The sequence below is a fragment of the Cupressus sempervirens genome, chromosome 7 (assembly GCF_028749045.1).
Source record: "Cupressus sempervirens isolate cs-2001-9-10 chromosome 7, ASM2874904v1, whole genome shotgun sequence".
In the NCBI taxonomy this organism is placed as follows: Eukaryota; Viridiplantae; Streptophyta; class Pinopsida; order Cupressales; family Cupressaceae; genus Cupressus; species Cupressus sempervirens.
The window spans coordinates 212,034,602-212,058,084 of NC_143124.1; the positions used below are offsets into that span (position 1 = coordinate 212,034,602).

Consider the following 23,483-nt stretch of genomic DNA (forward strand, 5'->3'; position numbering starts at 1 on the left):
TACCTCCTAGTTCATTTTTTTATTCCTCCTTGTCTTCCTAGGCGTACATCTACTTGGGAGGAAGACAAGACACATTTGCAGGTCTTGGATCATGTGATGAGCCCTTTTGAGGTTGTGTGGATCCTTGGGAAGTTATAGGTTTTGCTTGCTTTGAAAGGTGGATAAAATATCCAAATCATATACTCCCAGACTTAAATCTCCTTTTGCCATGAGTTGACCAGGTGTACCTTGCAGGGTAAAGGCTGTCTTGGGCAACGTATATCTACCTTGGGACAGCGTGCAGCCTTGGGAGGCCACCCAAGAAGTGTTGGGAAGTGGGGTGTGGAGTTAGGTAGTGGGGGTTAAGTTTAGTGGTAAGCGGTTTGAGGTAACTTAGATTTGGCATGTGTGTTAGTTTATTCTGTTGGATAGAAGGTAGGTGATAAAGTTAGTAAGTGTTCTTTTTGTTTTAATGTAAATTTTAAATTCAGTTCTTAGGTTAGTATAACTTTTTAACTTGGATGATGTTAGAAGTTATAGTTAGATGTTAGTAAGGATAATAGGATGTAGGGAGTTAGTAGGATAGTTAAGGGAGTAGATTAGTTATATTTTAAATAAAGTTTTTTAAATTAAATTAGTATGTCTTTTTAACATTAGGACATGCTAATATGTTTTAAAGTTTAAGGTGCAGGGATTATGTCGGAATATTAATGTTAAATGTTAGTTAGTTTTTTGTTATTCGTTAAATTTTAAGTTAGGATTTTATTAGTAGAGGTTGAAGTTAGCTGTAGTTTAAATTAATTAGCTAGTATGACATGCTAGTAAATGTTAGTTTTATTTCACTGTATTAAATTACTTCAATTAGGATGTTTTAGTATTTAGTTGTTGATTATTTGAGTTGAATGTATAATTAAATTAAATTATACGTTTTTATTATCATTTGAGTTAGTAAAATTTAGCTTATTATAATGTAATTATTAATTAGTTGTATTAATTAAATTAATGTGGTTTTCATTTATTTATTATGATTAGTATTATTTTAATTTTTTTTTTTTTTTATGAGTATAAATTTTAGAATTGTGAGTTGTTAATGAGTAGTATTAGATTATAGATTGTTTTTAAATTAAGATATTTAGTAATAGAGTTGTTTGTTTTGTATTAAATAAAGTGATAGTTTAAATGATGTTAAGTTAGTATTTTTTTTAATAAAGTTTTCTTTAAAAAAAAAGAGAGGATAGATTAAGTTATGTTAATTAGTATTTTTTTTTTGTGTGGTATCAAATATAATTGCTTTAAAAGTATAGTTGTGTTATTTTAATTTATTAAAGTATTTTAGGTTAATGAAAGTTGCGGAGTTAGAAATTGTTAGTTGTAGAAATCATTCGATGGTAGATAATGTTAATATCTTATTTATTTAATTATTTGTTTATTTTAATCTAATTTTAGTAGTAGTATTATTTGATTGGAAATGTTCTATTTTCGAATAGATTGTAGATTGAAACAAATTATTATTGGAATAAAGTTTACATAATTGCATGTAAGACATTATTTTAGTTAGAGGGTACTTTAATTAAAGTCTTGAATAATTTGATTATATTATTTAATTGGTCGTTTGAATCAATTGGTTATACTGTTAAGTGATATTTTGCCTAATAGAATTATTATAGATTAAAGTTAATAGGATGTAAATTTATTGAATCATGTTTTTCTATTGTTCTAAAGATGTAAATATTTAGTATTAAAAAAATAAAAATAAAAAATTGCGTGTGTTTTTGCCCTGTATTTTTGGGCATGACAGTAACTCCATGCCCAATGGATTTCTTAAGGGCATTGATCATATGCATATCAAGGAAGCATCTCCTATGAGTCACCAAAAATGTTAGTTATTTTTTGTTGTCATTGACCCATCATAGATAACCAATCTAAGACACCTTCACCCTGGGTTAAATTCTATCAAGGCCAATCCATTGTGTCATCTAAAGATTTCCTCCTAACATGTTGTGTGATCTCCCATTACAATCCCCATTCTATCATCATAAAGCTTGAGAATCTTTGTGATGATCAATAGGTCAAATTATGTATGCTTGCATAATTATTTTAACCTATTCACTAGAGTTAAGCGCACAAACATGTTCAATAGTTAACACATCATGTAGCCCTATGGTGGTGTAAAGAAGAAAATAATGTGATGTTTGTGGGTGTGTGAGGTAGTGGTAATTTTTCATGTTTGCTACACCAACATTTTTCTTTTGCCAACAAACAGATTTGACTAGTGAGAACTATGACATGGTTGCAGTAGCTAAATTCAATATTGAAATGCATCTTTGGTCCTATATAGGTGATCCGACGTTGCTCCCTTTCCTATTTAGCATTTGGATGTATTTATCGTCCCCTTATGTCACTTTTATGGATCAACTTGCATTTAGAAATCATATTCTTATCTAATTTATGATCTTGATATTCTGCAACTTAACTCCTATCTATTTAGAGTTTAAACTCAAACGTAAAATATTAACTGTGCATAATCTATAAAAGCAACTCTCGTACATTTTTTTGGTGGTTATCTTTTAGTTCTCTCCTAGTAGCTTATGCTCTACAACTGTAATTTTTTCTTTGTCTTACATTAATAGAAAACTTGTTCTTGCCTTTTCTCACCCTATTGCTATCTTGTGCATTTATTTTGTCATGTCATGAATGTTTTTTTTAAATCTATTTTTGTAGTTTATGTGTTGTATGTATAGTTCTCATGAATGTTGTTTTGGAAAATTATACTTCCTTGTGACATGCATATGAGTCCTTGGGGGTATGTTAGAGTTGATATTTGTGTATATTGGGTGTTTTATTTATGTTTTGTGTAGTTATGGACACAAAAGAAAACATATTTCAATATGGTACATCACCTCCCATTTACATTTATGTTATCCCGTCTCCTCCCTTTTCATTGCAAGTTGTTCATTTAAGTGTGACCTAATTGGAAGGAAGTTTTCCTTATATGAAGATTAAACCTTGCATACGCAAGTTCCCACACTTGGAGGTTGATTAAATGTTTCACATGGTTGCTTTGGGGCCATATCCCAAGCATGGTTGTAAACTTTTGTGTCAACAATTCTATTTCTCATATAGGGCATTCCATCTTTTCTTACAATTTGGTAAATATAAACATCTCCAAACTACTTAATAGAGGTGATTTTGATGGTACTGGATAAGTATTAGACATAATTGTTGGATTCTAAGAACCTCCCCTTCATATTTCATCAATGCTTACACTACCAAGTCATTCAACTTCATATTGCTCTATTTTGGATTTAAAAATGGAACTATTTTGATTGAAGAATGCTAAGAAATCTCACTTTACTATCAAGGTTCATGGGTCTCTTTTGATGATAATTCTTCCTAGGACTTGGATGAGATTCTTCTATTTTTAAGTGTAGCCCTATCCTACTTTGAATTTTTGGTACCTCTTGTTATGTGCTTAATGCTAAGAATCTCACTTTACTATCAAGGTTCATGAATCTCTTTTGATGATAATTCTTCCTAGGACTTTGATGAGATTCTTGTGTTTATAAGTGTAGCCCTATCCTACTTTGACTTTTTGGTACCTCTTGTTACATGCTTAACTCTTGTTTTAACTTATTCCTTTTAGTCACCCTTCCATTGTGGTCAAAGACTGTATTTTGATCTATCTTTGGTCAAAATAAATTTTGTCTTCTGTTGATTTTCTGACACCAACTTCTACTGATAAATCTTGCCTTAAAGTTACATTTATTGTTATGAGACTACTCCATTTCTTGTGATTATCTAATCAAAATTTATTTTCCTAGGCATGTGAAAGAGGACCATTTAATTACAAATTCCTATAATCTCTACTAAAAAAAGTGTGCGCTATAAAATCAGTAAGAAGCTTATACACCTATTTATTTATGTAAATAAAAGATGGGTGAAAGTTCAATGTGTCTTCGATGTTTTGATATTAAAAATAAAATTATAAACTAAATGGAGTTCTCTTATAATAAAAAATAAGGACATCTCTATTTTGCAAGGAGAAAGACATCTTCTAGATTCTCTATGGTATAAAATTTCAACAAAAATTTGATATCAATGTAAACATGTTAATTGACCTAGCTACTTAACCTAACAAACTATTTCTCTAGTTTGTTTTAGTTTGTTAACAATTGAATGATTTTACCCAATACTTTTTTGTGAAATGTATTTGACAAAAAAAAAATGTTTCTCAAGATACTTTATTAAATTATTTGTACTTGGTTATTAGATTTTATTAGCATAATTAGTATTGTAAAGTGTAATATAGGATTGAGAACCCTAAAATAATTGAATATCTATTCTTGTTCATTCCCTCTTTATCTAGCATCAAAGTCAAATAGAGTTGTAGATTTAATAAATCAAGATACAATTTGAATCTTGGTGGCATCACAATTTAACTTGCTATGGAAAAAATATCTCTTAGTTAACAATTGATGAGCTTAAAGGGCTTTCTAATGATTGGTTCATGAGGCACAACACATGGTTAAAGTTTTGCAAATGGGGTTGCAAGCAAAGTGGGTTTAACCATGGAGAAAACTTCAAAAGTCTCTATGCTTCACCTCTGTGAGCATCACCTAAATCCAGTAAGTGCTAAGTGTTCCTTACATTATTATGTGAGAGGGGTTTATGTTAACAAGTACTCATGAAACATGGATCAATATATTTGACTCAGTAAACTACACAATTACATCACAATGGCAATATTACAATTTGACTTCTTGTGGAACATATTCCATACCAATGGCGATTATTCTTAACATTTACACACCAATAAGTGTGTAAATTATCTCCTTGGGCTTGTCTCTTTTGTGGCAAAACTAAATCAATTAAAGATGCCTTAACACACAATTTGACTTCTTGTGTAATATATTCCATACCAATGGCAATTATTCTTAACATTTACACACCAATAAGTGTGTAAATTATCTCCTTGGACTTGTCTCTTTTGTGGCAAAACTAAATCAATTAAAGATGCCTTTTAACTCTTCTTGTGCTTCCAACAAATGGTTCCATTTTTTTCTAAGGCTTGCGAGTTACTTTTTACGTACCCAATCGTGGAAAAATGTGTTTCTCGATGCCTAATCCCTCTACGCTATCCTCACCTAAACTTGTAGACGAGCTATTGACACCTTCATTTGCTAGGTTCCTTATTGTATACCCCAATACCTTAATTCTCATACATTACAAAATCTAGAGTTCATGATCAACAATTGTTTCTCTAGATTAAAGTGCAAAACAAATCCACTCTATTTACTTATCATTTTTTTAAATGATCTCTTAACAAATGCAATTATTGCAACTTTCATTTGCACTCGATAACCATCATTGGTCAATTGCTAATGATACAAGATTCCACGACTCTTACTAGCTTTCTAGACAAGAAAATGAAACAAATAGTCCATGCATAAAATCAATAAAATTGAGTAATCAATAAAACAAAATAAAACAAAAAAATTATGCAACTTAAAATATGCAATTTTGACAAGAAAACTAAATTAAAAAAGAGGCAATATAAAAATGGCACTATGTATTGATTAACTAAAAAATTCGGACGTAGTCTAAACCACAAGCAGTTACCATTATTTATATTATATCATATTATATAATGATGTGAAAATATAGAACATCTCGATTAATAGTGCTAAATTCTCCAACTATTAATAATTTTGAACTCGGATGTAAAATACATCCTGAGCTACATGGCTAGAACTGTTTGGAAAAGCAAATATATTACAACCTTTCAATTTAAGATGAATATTAATAGTACACAGTTTTTACACCATTTCGAAAGATGGATAAATAATCAGTAATTTCCAATATAAGACAACTCTAGGTACAAATCCAGTTGAGATTTAGACTCCATAATCATTATGATTCATATAAGATTTCGTTAGTTTATTATCTCAATCACTACGTGTTCATCATTTCACGTACTAAATTTATGCCACCCCCATTTTGATGTTTTTGCACATCTTAACGATGTTATATACTGATAAAAACTATATCAAAATTACTACTAATACCCGAATAAAGTTTTTTTTTTAAACATTAAATATAGAGCCCCATGAAACACTAATGTTGATTATCTCTATTATCCTGCTCTTTCACATCCTGATGATGGATCATGTAATATGATCCGAAATGTTGCTGGTAAAAAAGCATACACAATCGAATCCAAAAAAAATCGTTTTTATAAATGGATTGTGGAAATCTTATGATGTTAACTAATGTTTATTAGTAAACGCCATGAGAAAGAAAGCTACACATTCGCATAAGCCAAATGTTGTACATGGTAACAAGTACACGTTCACAAATCAAGAAAAACATATAGAGCCCTTGGACAAAATATGGGAGTGGAGATTATTTATGAATCCAGAGAACAAAATATTCATTACAGATTTCCGAGTTGAAATTGTTATCATTGACAATTAATGTAGGTCAATACATCGTAGTACGTTACTCTTGTTAGGCTCTAAATTTATACCGCAATGGAGCTCATTGCAAGGTAATACAAGGTAATACAAGGTAGTAAAAAATAAGTAGTTGTTTCTGGACTGTTTATGTTTTAGTTTTTTCATCAACACTTCACATCATACTCTGATCCATCGTCAAGATGTTATTTCGCTGAGGTACATATAATCATTATCAGTAATTTTATGCACCTTTCATTAAGGAAAAATCTGATATAGAGAATGAGAGCTACCTTCCCTTTAGTAGGCTGTTGCCCTACTCAGAATATGGCTAAATATAGAACCACATACAAAACAAAAGGTTCCAACTTTTTGAAAAGGCAAATTTTGCAGCATCTACTTAAAGTTGATAATGACAAAGGTCCAGCCACATTTTAGATATGGGGTCGTAAATGCACCCTGATAGAAATGTCACAATGGGGAGGGGGGGGCGAGGGACTCTTATAAAAAATTCAATCACATTCACATGTTCATAAAACCTCGGGATGCCATGGTTGTTTGCAATTAAAACAAAAGCTTGTGAAGAGGTTCTGATATAACTTTCTATCATAACCTTGCTATGCTTTGCTAATATTATAGAACTTGTATTGCAGGCAGTAGCCAGATGTTCGTAGTTTACGTAAAAATATTAGAACCTGCAGCGTGCACGTCATGTACATCCTCCACAAAAACAAGACGATCAAATTGCTAAAAAGCCAATCTTTTGCTTGAACACGCCAATGTGGAACTGGTAAAACAAAGACATTCTAAACAAAAGGATCAAGCCTCCACTTCAGATACAGACACCAAAAAATGGTGTACACAGGTAATACAATCATGTTCCCCTAAAGGAAGGGATAATTCAATGAATTCAAACAAATAAAAGAGAAAAACACAATACCTTGTTGGCAGTGAGACCTGCACTACACAATAAAATGAGATAGATAGTTGGAAAATGAGAGTAATCTACCACAACACATACAGCTAAACTATGTAGTTCAAGACCCTCAAGCCATGTCAGCAGCAACAGGTTATACATTAATGTCTCCTTTAACAGACTGCCTGGAAAGTGACAAATTCTGTATGAAAAGCAGAACACCTGCAATACACATTTGTTGCAGGACAAGAGTAGAAACTTGTACTTCATTAAATTAAAAACACAGCAACCTTGTGTGTGAAACATTGTCAGCTTGAGCAGGGACAGAAGTTCGAGACCCTCAAGCCATGTCACGCACAGGTTTTGCATGAATGTCTCCTTTTACAAACTGCCTGAGGTGACAAATTCTATGTGAAATGGAGAGCTACTGCAGCGCATTCACAAGATTAATATCACATCATATTTGTTGCCAGTGACGAGCAGAAATTTGTACTTCATTAAAATAAGAACACAACAACCTTGAGTGTCAAACATTAACAGCTCGAGGAGGGGCAGAAACCAACAATAAGCTTGCGGCATCTATAATACTGCAAAAAAGTAGATTGAAAAGAACCAAAACCAATCACAAAAACAGGATCATGATCACATACTCATACAACAAATTAATTCAAAGGTATTTTGATCACTACCAGAAAAAAAGAAAAAAAAACCTAGCCAAACAACACCAACTTGCAAAGTGGAAAATGGCCTCAAAAATCTCGGGTCCATTTGAAGTAAAGAAACATTAACCTTAATTGCCTCCATAATGCAGGGATTTTGAGAACTATTTGTGTGGAAGTCCCTTGCATTAAAATATTAACATACAGGTGTGCAAATATATTAATGTGTAATTAGGCACTCTGTGCATCTTTACTGTCATAAAGTTCTTCCTTTTCTTGTCATGTATTACAATGTGAAAAGAAATTCGAAACTTAAAATGCAATCCTTAAGCATGCCTTGGAAATATGCCAAGTCAACTAGCAATTGTTCTTTTGAATTCATAGAAGACAAGCCAAAATTAAAGGTGCTTACAAGCACAACACAATAAATTTACTCCAGCTAATTTATCTTGTAAATTGTAACTAAAATCCATGATAGAAAGATTTGAATATCACCATCTCAATTTTAAAATCGCAAAGAAATGTTTTTAAAAATAAATTCTCAAAATCATTTAGGAATTTTACCAATTAAACAACAAAACTAAAGCAACAATTGCTCCACCAAGTAATAACTAGAAATTACAACTTTGTCTTCACCGCTTTCCACCTCCCCCGCCAAGTTTAGGACCTTTAGGCATAGCAGCCTTGGGCAACTTTGTTTGTGTTTTCTGAGACTTCGAAACATTCTCTGCCTTTTTAGCTTTCTTCTCATCTTTTGTCTTCTTTATTCTTTCTTTAATTTCTCTGAAATTTTGCAGTGAAAACAACAGTCAGTAATTTGCCTCTCAAGTAAGGATTCAAAAGCATGCTGAATGATCACATAGAGATAAAGGGGGAAAATATATCAAATGTACAACAAAACACGTTAGTGGAAGAGACTGTACCTCAAAGCAGCTTCACGAGCAGCAGCCCTTACTTCTGTCTTCTCAGACCTCTTCTTCTGGATAACTTCCAAAGAAGCACCCACAATGGACCTAGAATAGGGCTTGCTAGACTTGCGTCTTGTCTTCTTGGCAAGTTCAGCATGAGTATCCTGGTAATAACAACAACAATATGAGTGGGAAATAGTAATATATGCTAAAATTAAATGATTCAGATTGTAGTGCAATACTAATCACTCACCTTCTTATGCTGCTTTCTATACATTGCTGTCCAGGTTAACTTGGATGGCTTCAAACGATTATGGAAATATCGCTTGCACTTAGAGTTCATGAATAGAAAAACCTGTGAATTTCAAGATAAACACATAAGGTTTATTAAAATGTGATATAAGCTAAGTTACCGGATTCGCACCCTGGAGCTCGGGTTCGGGTCCGGATTCATTCGGGTCCGGATCCGAGCCCGGGTCCGCGACCGGTCCGGGCAGGGTCCGCATTTTGGCCTGCGGGTCCTCCCGGGTCCGTGCAAGCACGGACCCGGGAGGACCCGCAGGCCAAAATGCGGACCCTGCCCGGACCGGTCGCGGACCCGGGCGAATCCGGGCGGACCCACGGCAGGTGGGGCCAAAAAATGGCCCAAAAAAGCAATAAAATAATGTTTTTTTCATTTTATTTTTGCCAAACCCTAAAGTAAGGCCTATTAGATGCATTTCATTCATCTAATCTCTCATTTGCTTTGTCATTTTGCTCTCTCATTTTGGTGTGGCCATTTTGCAAGTTTGAAGAGAAGGTTGTAGAGATTATTTGTGGAGTTTCAAATCCTTCAAATAATCAGTGTTGAGTGTTCCAGGTATGCATTTGATCCTTCCTTTTGCTTCTTTCATAGTTTGTTTTTAGTTTTTTAAATTTTTTATATTTATTGTTCTAAATTTTTATCAAGTTTTGTATAAGTTTTGAAATATTTTTTTAAATTTGTTTTTATAGATTGCAAGAATCCAAGAATGAGTAGTCAAGGTTCAGTGGGTGGGGTGGGATCCCAAAGATTTAAAATTGATAAAGGCTCTTCTTTGTGGAAGTATACAACAAGAATTGAGCAATGTGCTGGTGGGGGAGGGTATATATGGAAATGCAATTTTTGCCAAAACCAATATAGAAGCTCCTATTTCCGGGTTAAACATCATTTGATAGGTCCACCAGGTCAAGGGATTTCCATGTGTGAGGGGCCCCCAGAGGGAGGTAAAAAAGGGTTGTCAGCTCTTCAAATAGCAAGCATGTTAAAAGAACAAGAAGAGGCTGATAGGTTAGTGTCAAAGGTAAAAAAAGATAAGTCAAAGCAAATACCACCAACACCACCCTCTCAAACAATTAGTAAACCACATCCCTTCCTACCTACCCCATCTATGGATGAAGATGAAATAGAAACACCCGCATCCCGCAAGAGAGGCCCATTAGATACGGCATTTGAAAATGACAAGAGAGAAATTGCTGACATAAAGGTTGGGCGTTGCCTCATTACAAATGGGGTTTCATTCAATCTAGTGAGATCCCCTTATTGGAGAGATGGTGAAAGCAATAAATGATGCACCTCATGGTTACCAATCCCCTGGATATGAAAAGTTGAGAACCACCATATTGCATAAGGAGAGAAAGAATGTAGAAAACCTCCTCAAACCAATAAGAGATTCTTGGATCCAAACGGGGGTGAGCATTGTCTCTGATGGATGGAAAGATTGCAAAAACCGTCTTTTAATAAATGTGATTGCTGTTTGCTCCAAGGGGGCAATGTTTTTGAAGGCGGTTGATTGTGAAGGGCAAGTAAAGGATGCAAATTTTATTGCCCAACTTCTCATTGAATCCATAGAGCCCGTGGGAGTTGACAATGTTGTCCAAGTAATAACGGACAATGCTAAAGTTTGTAAGGCTGCAGGTGCTTTGGTAGAAGCACGATATGAGCATATCTTTTGGACAACATGCACTGTCCACACCTTGAACTTGGTGATGAAAACAATGGGCAGCCAAATTGAATGGATGAAAAATGTGTATGAGGAGGGTGAGCAGATCCAAATGTTTGTGACAAACCACCATATGTCACAAGCAATTTTCAGAACTTTCTCCCGCTTGGAATTATTGAAGGTAAATTTTAAACTTTATTTAGCTTCATTTATCATATTAATTTTTGTGTCATACTTTACAAAATTTAATACATATTCTTAAATTTTTGTGTTATCAACTTATCATATTAACTTACAATTTGAATTAACATGGTAATAGGTTGCTGAAACAAGGTTTGCTTCACACACAATTGTCCTTAGACGACTTGTGAGGGTGAAAGAGGCATTGGGTCAAATGGTTATTAGCAACAAATGGGGTGGATGGAAGCAAGCTGATACAGAAAAGGCCAAAACTGTAAAGGATTTGATCTTGAGTGATAATTTTTGGAATAGGGTGGAATATGCATTAGAACTCACCGAGCCCATCATGTCTATGCTTCGGTATGCCGACACGGATGAGCCTTGTTTGGGAAACATATATGATGCCATGGACTCTATGCTAGAAAGAATGAAATCAGTAAGTTTAAATTTTTATACAATACTTTATCCTTGTTTATTGAGAGATTTTGATTTTTGATTTTAATTAAGTTATTAACACTACATCAAGATAACTTACATGTACATCATTTGACATCCCAGGTCATTCAGAGGAGAGAGCAGGATCCTGATACCTTGTACACTAAGGTGGAGAAAATTGTTCTACATCGTTGGAACAAGATGACTACACCTTTGCACCTCTTGGCATATGCACTTTCTCCTAGATATTATAGCAGTGAGATACTTGCGATTCCTGGTAGAGTGGCACCATATAGAGATCCTGAAGTTGCTGCTGGGTATAAGAGGGCACTTAACAGGCTCTTTAGTGATCCTGATGTGGCATCAAATGTTAGGAGAGAGTTTGTTGATTTTGTCTCAAGCAAAAATGCAGAGCCTGATGCAATCAATGACCAAAGTAAATTGGATGCCATTGGATGGTGGTACTTACATGGGGAAAGTTACCTGTACCTCCAACCTCTTGCCATTAAGATCTTGTCACAAGTATGTATTTAAGTTTTTTTTCCTTTTCTTATGGCTACTTAGCTTGTCGAATTAGCACTCTTAAATTCCTATTGTATTGTAAAATTACTTAGCTAATTTTTTAAAATTTGTTGGTTGTCTCTCTAGGTTGCAAGCTCTTCTGCTGCTGAGCGGAATTGGAGTACATACTCCTTTATCCACTCAGTGAAGCGTAACCGGTTGGGTTCAAAGAAAGCAGAGGACTTGGTATTTATTCACAACAATTGGCGCCTCTTATCACGCAAGGATCCAGGATATAAGAAGGGACCAGAGAAGTTGTGGGATGTACTACCTGAGACTTCTAACTTGGATATGACTGTCCAAGATATATCTAGAATTGCCTTGCTAGATGTTGAGGAGGACAAGGAGGAGGATGTGGCTGCATCTGGGGCTAGTGGAACCGGTTTGGGTTCCAATGATGTGGAAAATGTCAATGATATAGATGAGGATGAAGCCATTGATCCCTCATATTTTGATGACCCATTTGACCCTTGAAGGGCATTTGCATCTTTGATAAACTATGTTTAAACATTTGTCATTGACTCATTGAGTCATTTATGATTTATCACTATGTTTCACAGTTTCAAACTTTATTAAGTCATAATTTATTATCTATCAATCTGATGAAGTAGTCTATGTTTTGAAATTCCATTTTGCATTTTAGTAATTCAATGTATGATTTTATTTACAACATTGGCATAGATTAATGAGTGAGTATTTAATGTTTATCTTTGACATTTGGCATTGATCAATAATCAAGTAACATTGATATATTCATACTATGGAATGACTTAGTTTTACTTTTACAACTATATGAGTTTATATTTTTTTTGCATATATATATATATATATATATACACACACTAACGAACCCACCCACGAACCCAAATGGGGAAAAAAAAATTGCCCGAACCCACGAACCGAACCCCGAACCCGAACCCGTCCCCGAACCCGAATCGGCAACTTAGGATATAAGGTTAACAACTTATTAGAACAAATATATTTTTATATTTAGCTTTGGTTTGTACTTCAATATATAGAACACAGTCATGCATCTGAAGCTTTTTATTGTTGCAGTGTTGATTGATATGCCTAATTTTAAATTTATAAAGACAATTATAAAGAATTATGAACAGTCTAAAAATAATTATCCAAATTCTATCAAATGAGGCATCAAAAAGACAAGAATAAAAAAAATACCCATATACCTGTGAATCTGAGCGCACAAATCTGATGCCTTTCCCAGGGTAAATCCTGGAGCCGCTGAAACGGCAAACTTCTGTTCTGCAGATATTAAAGATAACGATTGTTTACTAACATGTAGTAAATAAATATAATAATCACTGTTTACAAAGAACATGTACTAAAGATAATGATTGTTAACAAATAACATTATGATCGGACACGAAAAGACAGGAAAGCAGAAAAAACATATAAATCCCAACCAGCCAATTGATAAACCTTAAATGCATTACTAAATGAAACAGTATAGTGCATGTTTGTTTTCAGAAAACATGAAGTATACATTTAGCGTAATTGCAATGGTCATCATCAATAGTCATTGTTACAATGAACATAGAGCAAACTGAATATGAAATATATATTCCAAGGCATTCAAAGACAGGTAATCTTGTAGGTATTCAGTGGATCATTCAATAAGCAAAACATACCCTCGAAGTAAAATTGCACTCCGGGTTCAACATACTAAAAACAGATTTATCTATGAAGGCTGTGTGTAGTGATTTTCATAAGCTTTCTTGCCAAACAAGAAGTATGCCTCAGAATTATGTGTTAACACAGGCACAGTCACAACAATGTGCCAGAAAAAAATGAGATATAAAATGACTTCTAAATAATTTGAAATGCTACAATTTCCTGGGAAAGTAGTACAACTACACAACCACTCTCAATCCGGTAAAAACAATGTAATTCATCTCTGAAATCAGGAAATTAACATAGACACTCTCAATCCCAGCAAGCGCTAAGACCCATTTTGAAAAACATTATTGTAATAAAAAACATAACCATTTCCAATAATGTACATATAACATATTTTAAAAAGAAAATTTTCCAAAGTGGTGAACTTTAAAATCCTTGTTTGCTTGAATAAAGCATTTATAAGATATGTTCATGTGGCTGCGCCTGAGAAGATCTTACAGGTTACAATATAGGTAAAACAGTTTACAAAAACTTTCAGAAGTGGTGATTGGCCAATCCTAATTGCGCATGATGAAAGCGTTTCTATGAAATGTTCGTAGAAATAAGCAGAGAATAACTTCTAGGTTGCAATACAGATATAATAGTTAGCAAAATGTCAGACAGATAATACCAAAAAAGATCCTGTAGATGCAGAAACTTGTATGTGCTTTCTTAGCACTCATTAGCCATAGTATTCCAATGTTAGTCATTGGATAGAAGTTATGTCCATTCTTATTAAAAAATGGTATCTGGTATTCAAGCCGTGTGAAACCTTTACAACTTTAATTCTCATCTGCCTTATCACAGTTCATGCCATAAGGGTGCTCCGCATTTGGTGAAGTAATTTTAATAACATACAAAATCTAGATCTGCAGTGACCTCAAATGCATAACTACTTTATTCTAATTAACAGTGCTTGAAGTGTGATGTGTAACATTTCAACCATCTTCAACTCATCTGAAATTTCAAATTTCAAGCTTCCCTCATGTTTGAATGAGGGATCACTTACGAAAAAGATAATTCTGGTCCATACAAAAACTAATTGGTAATCACAAATTCACCTACTCTTCACTGGCATGGTAGAACATATCACTTTCGAAAAAGATTATTCTGGTCCATACAAAAACTAACTAGTAATCACAAATTCACCTACTCTTCACAGGCATGGTAGAACATAGCCAACATATGACAAGGTAAATCACTTGTTTTGGTGCCATTATTGGAATTGCCTGATGGTTTAATTATGGCATTCATGTTCTAGCCAAAAAGGTTCAAGCCCCATTGGGTTGTTCATGTGTTAAAAGTGAAGAACTCCCCTGTTTGTGACCTCACTCGTTCATAACTCCGGATCAAAGATATTTAAACTCTTTCATCCAAAAAAACACTTCTTTAACAAACATCTAGACTAGCAATAATATCACTATTAACAATATCTAAATGAAAATTGGATATTAGCTAAACAACATCCAGAATAGTAATCTAAACATGCGGTTACAATACAAAAGATAAATTCGAGAAGAAGCTGAATCTGTGGAAGAAAAACCAGTCCCACACCTCTGCTCCAACCAGAGAGATATATGATAGTAAGAAATCCAGATCCATTTGAAACCGTCCTATTATTAAATAACAAATTTATTATTATAAATGGAGCTATGCCCACAAATAAAATATTAAATTTTTAAATGCACATTGTACTATAATATCAACTGCAACTGTGGAACTACAATCCAAGCAAGAAAGAACTCAATCTCAGGTATACATATGAGCAAAAGCTTTCATATTCTGTTCAAAGCTATTGCTTAATCATACATAGTATGTTTCAAATTTCCTTAGTTATACCTACGATAAATCACTGCACCTGGTGGGCCTCGGGGGCACATTCTTCGCAGTTCATTCCCCTATCACACTTCAATTCAATCAGATGTACCTTCAAGTAAAAATATGATAAACCCTAAACCCACTAAAAGACCACCTTACACTTTTCTCACAAAACTTAACAGCTAAAACCCTGCCCTCGTGTGTATTAATAAGATTGACAAATGATGCATTTAGCAGGCTTCGTATAACACTAAATTCGAATCTCCACTTGCCATTGGACAAAATTGTCATCATCACTGGAATTTATCGTTTATTTGCATGGTTTGATCTATCGCTGCCAGCCTCGAATAGTTATAAATGAAACCCTAATATCATCGTTTCAGTTGTATGAAACAATAAGAGAAATTCACAGAGCTAAAACCTAGTCATTTGTTTTGGATAGCCAACCAAATGCAAATCGGACAACAACTTACACTATTCCTTAACGCTACTATTGATCTCTGGGCCATCGTTAAGAAACTTACTTGAGCACCATGGCGCCTGTTCAAATCCTCCTCCGCTCCTACCGCTGATCCTGCTACCTTCCCCTGCCTGCTGCAACACCAGCAAAAGGAACCCTAACTAAAGACTACTTTAAGAGACACCATACAACATATAGAACTAGGGTTTAAAAGATTTCATTGATTTTGTGGACACGAGCTTAGAGATGAATCTAACCGTCCGTTGATTTGTTAATCTAACGGCGGCTAGTCTTAGGCTTTGTGTCATGTGTTTTTATGAAGTTTTAGTTGCCGATGACCATTGTGGTAAAAAGAAATTATTAACAAATATTGTTCCAATAATAATAATAATAATAAGTGTGGCTTAGTACTTGTCTTCATATTATTGTATTATTGTAATCAGTTCAACATATCTAGTGGTTAATTTTTTTGCATCTCGACCTATTAGATCTAATTATTTTTCCTTCTAATTTTAAGTTTTGATTTTTGGATTGTTTATATATGAGTTTTTAACATCTAAATTTATTTAAACTATTTTACTTGAACTTGATTGGCTCTTATATTTGTGCCTTTTAAGAGCGATTTTCCTAGAAGCACTACCCGAAATTTTAGCATTCACTTAAAAGAATAACATTGTATGGAAATAAATAGTTTTGGGTTTGTAAATATTAATTTTATCACCAGTCATTCTAGTATTTGATTGTATTAAATTTTAAATACTTTGGCAATTAACTAATGTATATATTAAAATATAGTATTTGTGAAAAAGGGTATAATAATAAATGAAAAGGTATTTATATAATATAAATAATTATATCTTTCTTCAAATACTTTGTTATTAGACTAAAATCTAGTACATTTATTTTATGATTATCTAGGGCCAAAATCTCTACATCTAAATACTATTTATTTTCTAAATGTTTATTTATCTATAGTTAAAAAAATTATTAATATATTAATATATCAATATGCTAAAATAAAATTAAGTAGTTATAATAGTATCATTGCATTTATGTGAAATTTAGATTTTTTATATTAAAGTTTTATCTAAAATATATATCAAATATTAATCAATTAGTAATAACATTATATTATCAATTTTTCACTTCATTATTCTAATTAATTAAAACTATTATAATCTACGGCAAATACAAGCCACTACGTGGCACTTGTTTTAGTATAAATTTAATTTTCATTTAATTTTCATTATAATATATAATATTTAGAGTAATAAAAGTATTATATAGTTATAGTTTTGATAATTATAGTAATAGTTATATTTTATTATTATTATATAAATAATTATCAATTAATAAATATAGAGTATAATTAATTTAAATATTTATTTTTATTTTTATTTATCAATATGGTTATTGATAAATATTATCTATTTGATGTTAGTATTATATTATAAATAAATTATAATATCAAAGTGATAATATTTTAATAATTTAATAATATAAAATAATATTTCTTAAAATATTATAGAATATTAAAGTTTATAGTATTATTTTATCATTTTAATTGAATGACAATAATCACATTTTTTAAAATATAATGATGGAAGTATAAAAATCTAAATTAAATCAATACATTTAAAATTATTTAACATTAATAAATCATTAATAAAAAACATTTCTTTCAAAAAATATCTTTTAAAAAGTATTATGATTTTAAATCTATGAAATCATGAAATCGATTCGTCCAATCAAATTATAGAAAAATCTTTTGTAAACATCATAAATTTAAAAATCTTGCATCTATATTGTACACAATTTATTAATTTTATAATAAAACTTTAAAATGATTATTTTAACGGTAGAAATGAAAAAAATCAATCACTACTTAACACGTGAAATCTAAAAAGTGTCACAATAGTACTTAGCCTAGTACTGATAATAATATATAATGTGTAATTTATTAAATATATTGTTCATAGGATAGAAAATTAGTGAATTTTTTTTATTATTATAAATATTGGATAAGTAATCAAAATTAAAATTTTGTATCATGCAAAGTTTATTTTATCTATAATTTATTAGAATTAAATTATATTGGGTGTAAAATTTTGAATGTGGGTTATATAAAAGAGTGATGAAATTGAAAGTTTGTATTGGGAAAGGACTAGTGGTTTGATGACATTATTTGATGACATAAAATCTTATTAAAAGTAATTTCCTAAGTTTGAGAGTAGAGAGGAAATATCTTGTCCATAAAATCTCTTTACATTGTATGTTACGTTTCTATAAAATAGTTAAATAAATGAAATAGAAGAAATAGAAGAAAAATTAAGTCTTAAAGGAATAAAATAATAACATAAATTTCAGCACTCTAATTCTAAAGAATATTAAAGTTAGATTAAAATTAATATGATATCAATGATTATTGAAAATTGTGTTAGTAGGTTTTAACAATCTATAAATAATGACGGATAATCTCTGAGATCGATATAAAAATAAAATTGTGATATTGCTATCAGGATTTAACTATGTGATTTTGAGTCAAACTCATTGACCCATGTTTCATGAGTAGTGATTCAACATGAATCCATCTCTCATGAGAATAAATGAAACACTTAGCACTCATTAGATCTAGGTGATGCTCACAAGGGTGAAGCACCAAGACTTCCTGAGAGGTCACCCATCCCAGTACTACTCCAGCCTGAGTGCACTTAACTACAGAGTTTCCTCCATGGTTAAACCCAAAGCTTGCAACCCCATTTGCAAAACCTTCACCACATGTTGTGCCTTATGAACCATTCATTAGAAAGCTATTTAGGCTCATCAATTGATAAGTAGGAGATAATTTCCAGATCAAGTCAAATTGTGTTATTGCTATCAGGATGAAACATGGGCCAATGAGTTTGACTCAAAATCACATAGTTAAATCTTGATAGCAATATCACAATTTGACTTGCTATGGAAATCATCTCCTGCTTATCAATTGATGAGCTTAAGGGGCTTTCTAATGAATGTTTCATAAGGCACAACACTTGGTGAAGGTTTTGCAAATGGGGTTGCAAGCTTTGAGTTTAACCATGGAGGAAACTTCGTAGTTAAGTGCGCTTAGGCTGGAGTAGTACTAGGATGGGTGACCTCCCAAGTGTAGATGTTCAAAAATGGTTTGCTCCACTCTTTTATCACCTTTACATCCAACTTGTCCCATTTTCTCATTTCACTAACTTTGATCTTTTGGCCAACTTGATCATCATTCAATCAAAATGTAGATCATCTCATAATCAACTGAAAACAGTTTCAATGTCATTTTATCACCATCAATCCTTTAGGCATTGTTATGTCCTTCAGTTCCTTATCAACATTCATTAATACATGTCATGTGTCCTTGGCATGTTCTCATTTTATCACTTTGATCCTTGGCATTGTCACATCTTTTAATGTCTTATCAACATCATCAATCTTTGTCATGTATCCTTAACAAGTCATCATTTCATTTCCTTCGTCTAGCATCATTTATTTCATCAATTTAATCGAGTCCCTGATTCAATCCAATGTCATCACATTTGATCTACATTTTCATTATAATCCTTTAATAGGGTTATTCCTTGTATTTATTTTATCATTTGGTCAATCATTTCTATTAATTTTCCTTATAGGAATAAATAACCCATGCTTTATTCCTATGTCTTAATCATTTAATCAATCTCATCTTATTAATCCATCCTCTTTTATTAATTATTCCCAATTAATTAATATATTAATTATTCCCAATTAATTAATATATTAATTAATTGATTCCATTTCCATGAATTTTTGGAAATTTCTATTTCCTAAATTCTAATTCTCCATTTTTTGAGGGATTTAAGAGTTTTTAAATTCTAAAATCCTAACTCTCACAAATTCCCACTAATTGTGCTTCCACTTCCTATTTTCTAGCTTCCACTCTTACACATTCTACTCATTTTCTTACACCTTCCCTTTCACTTTCACTTCTTCTATTTAATGTTTTTGTGTGTTTCTATGCACATCTCTTACAATTTGTCATAATGTGCCATTTTATGAAACATTTTCTATTGTAAATCTCTTAATCATGGAAATTTTCCAAGTTGTGCAATTTAACAATGACAATTTCCAATTGCACATTTTCCTTCCATTTTTGCATTTTGGCTCTCAAACTCTATAAATTGAGCCTCTTTGCACTTGTTTTGGCGAACCACATTCTTTCAACCACATTCTTTTAACCACATTCTTCCAATCACATTCTCCTATTATTCTCATTATCTTGTCATTTTGTCATATCATATCATCATCTTGCTTTCAATTGTAGGTACATCTTGTCAAGATCAAGAGCTACAAAAAATTCAAATTAATGGAGAAGAAAGGAGAGCATAGGAGCTACACATGAAGGGAGTTTTGCTATTTTAAATTATTTTATATTTCAAATGGCTTTTATGTTTGGATTAGATTTGATTGTATTGTGTTATATGAGATTAGTGGTTCTCTCATTTATGCAAATTTACTCTTTTTCTAGTCCTACACCAGGAAGTCTTAGTGCTTCACCCTTGTGAGCATCACCTAGATCCAATGAGTGCTAAGTGATTCATTTATTCTCATGAGAGATGGATTCATGTTGGATCACTACACATGAAACATGGGTCAATGAGTTTGACTCAAAATCGCACAGTCAAATCCTGATGGCAATATCACAATTTGACTTGCTGTGGAAATTATCTCAAATTTATCGTAAAAATAAAAGTCAAAGAAGATAATAATGAAAAAGTAATAAAAACTTTGTAAAGGTGTATAGGAGCAAGACTAGAGGTTTTCTTATTCGTTCTTTCCTACCAATGCCTATTTGAACAGAGATAGTGTAAATTTTTATTTAATTTTACATAAATAATATGGATACGACCTTTTACCGATCAACAAAAATAAAGTAATCAAAACTAATAATAATAATAAAATGAAAATAATAATAAGAAACAACAATGAATAATATTAATATTAATATTAATACAAATAATAATAATGATAGTGATGATAATAATAACCAAAAAAGTAATCAAAACTAATAATAATAATGAAATGAAAATAATAATAAGAAAAAATAATAAATAATATTAATATTAATGAAAATAATAATAATTATGAAAATTATAATAATGATGGTGATGATAATAATAACCAAAAAATCAAAATAAAGAGACAAAGATCACCTCATTAGAAATTCAAAACTTCTACCCCTGAAATGACTTGTCCACTACGCCACAAAAAGGAGGAACACCAAAAACTAAAAAGCCAACCCAAAAATGTCAAAACAAATACATATCGATATGCATGTATATGAATATATATATAATATATATTGATATGGATATATATCTAATTATGACATATATCTAAATATGTGTGTGTGTGTGTGTGTGTGTGTGTGTGTGTGTGTACATAGATATGTATAAATAAGTGTGTTTGTGTACGTAGGTATAGTAGGCAATATGAGTGAGTTCCCAGTTGGTTGTTGGATGTGATAGGGTTTGTACAAATAAGGTGGTGAAAAAATTATGTTGTCCCAGTCGATGCAAAGGGAAGTAGTTTTAAAGCTTCAATACTCATTTTCTTTCAAATATTATGTTGTCCCAGTTGGTGCAAGGGGGAGGTTGTTTTAAAGCTTCAATACTCATTTGCTTTGAAAAATTATGCCCTTGTGTAGATAGATTTTAAAACCAATCAATTCTTCTCTTAATAGATTGATCATGTGAATATCATACATAAATCTGTCCTTTTAAGGTATATATGTATATAATTGTTGTCTAGTGTGGAGTTTGATCATTCCCCAAGTGGGAGATTGTTAGTTTGTGGTGAATGATCAAAGAAGTATCATACATACTTCATAAAAAAAAATTGGCTTATGGCCAACGTATGGCCGACATGTTGTAACCCTAAAGCAACATAAAAATACTTGTATAAAAGGGCTTAGGGTTAGGGATTATTTCATGGTGAGTGATACGAAATTGGTTCTTACAGTGGTATTGAGTTGTAAGGGATTACGGATTGTAATCAGGTTGTAATAAATGGATTATAATAATATCAGACTTGTTGTTTGGTGGATGTAGCCCAAGGATTGGGTGAACCATGTTAAATCTTGGTGTCTTGTGTTCTTTTTTGTGTGATCTATTATTTTCTATTATTGGTTATATTTGCATGTAATTGTTATTTTTTTTGTAGTTTAATCCTAACAAGTGGTATCAGAGAGAGGTTGTTGTTCAATTATCCTCTGCAAGAAAGTCTCGTGGTTGAGTGGGAGCGATGGCAGACGAGGGTAAGCTAAGGGTTGATAGGTTTAATGGGCAGAGCTTTTAGTTATGGAATGCAAATGGAAGACTATCTTTATCAAAAGGATTTATGGAAGTCATTGGAAGGTAAAACCAAGAATCATGGATCTATGTCAAATGATGACTAGGATCTTTTAGACAGAAAGGCACTTGGAAGCATTTGATTATACCTGGCACCATTGGTGACATTTAATATTACAAAAGTGAAGACGAAAAAAGAGTTGATGTAAACCTTGGTGAAATTATATGAAAAGCCCTCCGCTTCAAACAAGGTATTTCTCACAAAGTGTTTATTTAATATGAAAATGGTAGAAGGTAGATCTGTTGCAGATCATTTAAATGAGTTTAATACTATTACTAGTCAGTTATCTTTTGTGGCTATCAATTTTGATGAAGAAATTATGGCTCTCTTGATTTTGTGTTCTTTGCCTAAAAGCTGGAATGACTTAGTAATGACTGCGAGTAATTATGTTCCTGGATCTAGTACCCTAAAATACGATGATGTGATCAGTGTTGTTTTGAGTGAGGAAACTCATAGGAAAACCTCAAGTGGATCTACATTAGGAAGTGCTTTGAATGCAAAAAGAAGAGGTAGAATGACTGAGAGAGGAAGTAATTTTGGAAATCATGGGAAATCAAGAGAAAAGTCAAAGGGGAGGAGGTCTCAATCGAGAGGACCAAATGACTATTGGTACTGTGGGAAACTAGGTCATAAAAAGAAAGATGGTTGGACTTGAAAGAAAAATGAAGGAGATAAACCAGATGGAGACAAGGAGGCAAATGCAGTAAGTAACAAATCCAAAGAGGACACTTTGCTTCTATCTTTAGAAAGTGTTGATGATTCATGGGTTTTAGATTCTGGTGTTTTATTTCATGCTACACCTCACAGAGGTTATTTCATTGATTATGTCTAAGGGGATTTTGGGCTTGTTTATTTGGGGGATAATGAACCCTATTAGATTGTTGGAAAGGGAAAAGTTAAGATTAAGTTGTAGAATGGGAATCATTGACTACTACATGAGGTAATACATGTTCCAAGGCTGAGTAGGAATTTTATTTTAGCAGGAAACTCAATGATGAGGGTTGTGTAGTTACTTTTAATGATAAAAATTAGAAGGTTTCAAAAGGTTCCCTTGTAGTAGCAAAAG

The 23,483-nt window shown here is 32.3% G+C and overlaps 2 protein-coding genes across 2 annotated transcripts; one reads left to right on the forward strand and one right to left on the reverse strand.

The window, feature by feature from the left end:
* Positions 1–8,435: 8,435 nt before the first annotated feature.
* LOC149546235 (large ribosomal subunit protein eL24-like) lies at positions 8,436–16,188 on the reverse strand. The gene is made up of 5 exons (XM_089791078.1): positions 16,071–16,188; positions 13,239–13,314; positions 9,168–9,269; positions 8,930–9,078; positions 8,436–8,789 (listed from the first exon to the last, which is right to left on the reverse strand). The coding sequence occupies exons 1-5, from the start codon at positions 16,079–16,081 to the stop codon at positions 8,639–8,641; spliced, it is 489 nt and encodes a 162-aa protein (XP_089647204.1). The 5' UTR covers positions 16,082–16,188; the 3' UTR covers positions 8,436–8,638.
* LOC149546236 (uncharacterized) lies at positions 9,854–12,649 on the forward strand. Its single transcript, XM_089791077.1, has 3 exons — positions 9,854–11,491; positions 11,614–12,012; positions 12,139–12,649. Exons 1-3 carry the CDS (start codon positions 11,270–11,272, stop codon positions 12,523–12,525), a joined length of 1,008 nt encoding a protein of 335 aa, XP_089647203.1. The 5' UTR covers positions 9,854–11,269; the 3' UTR covers positions 12,526–12,649.
* Positions 16,189–23,483: the final 7,295 nt, after the last annotated feature.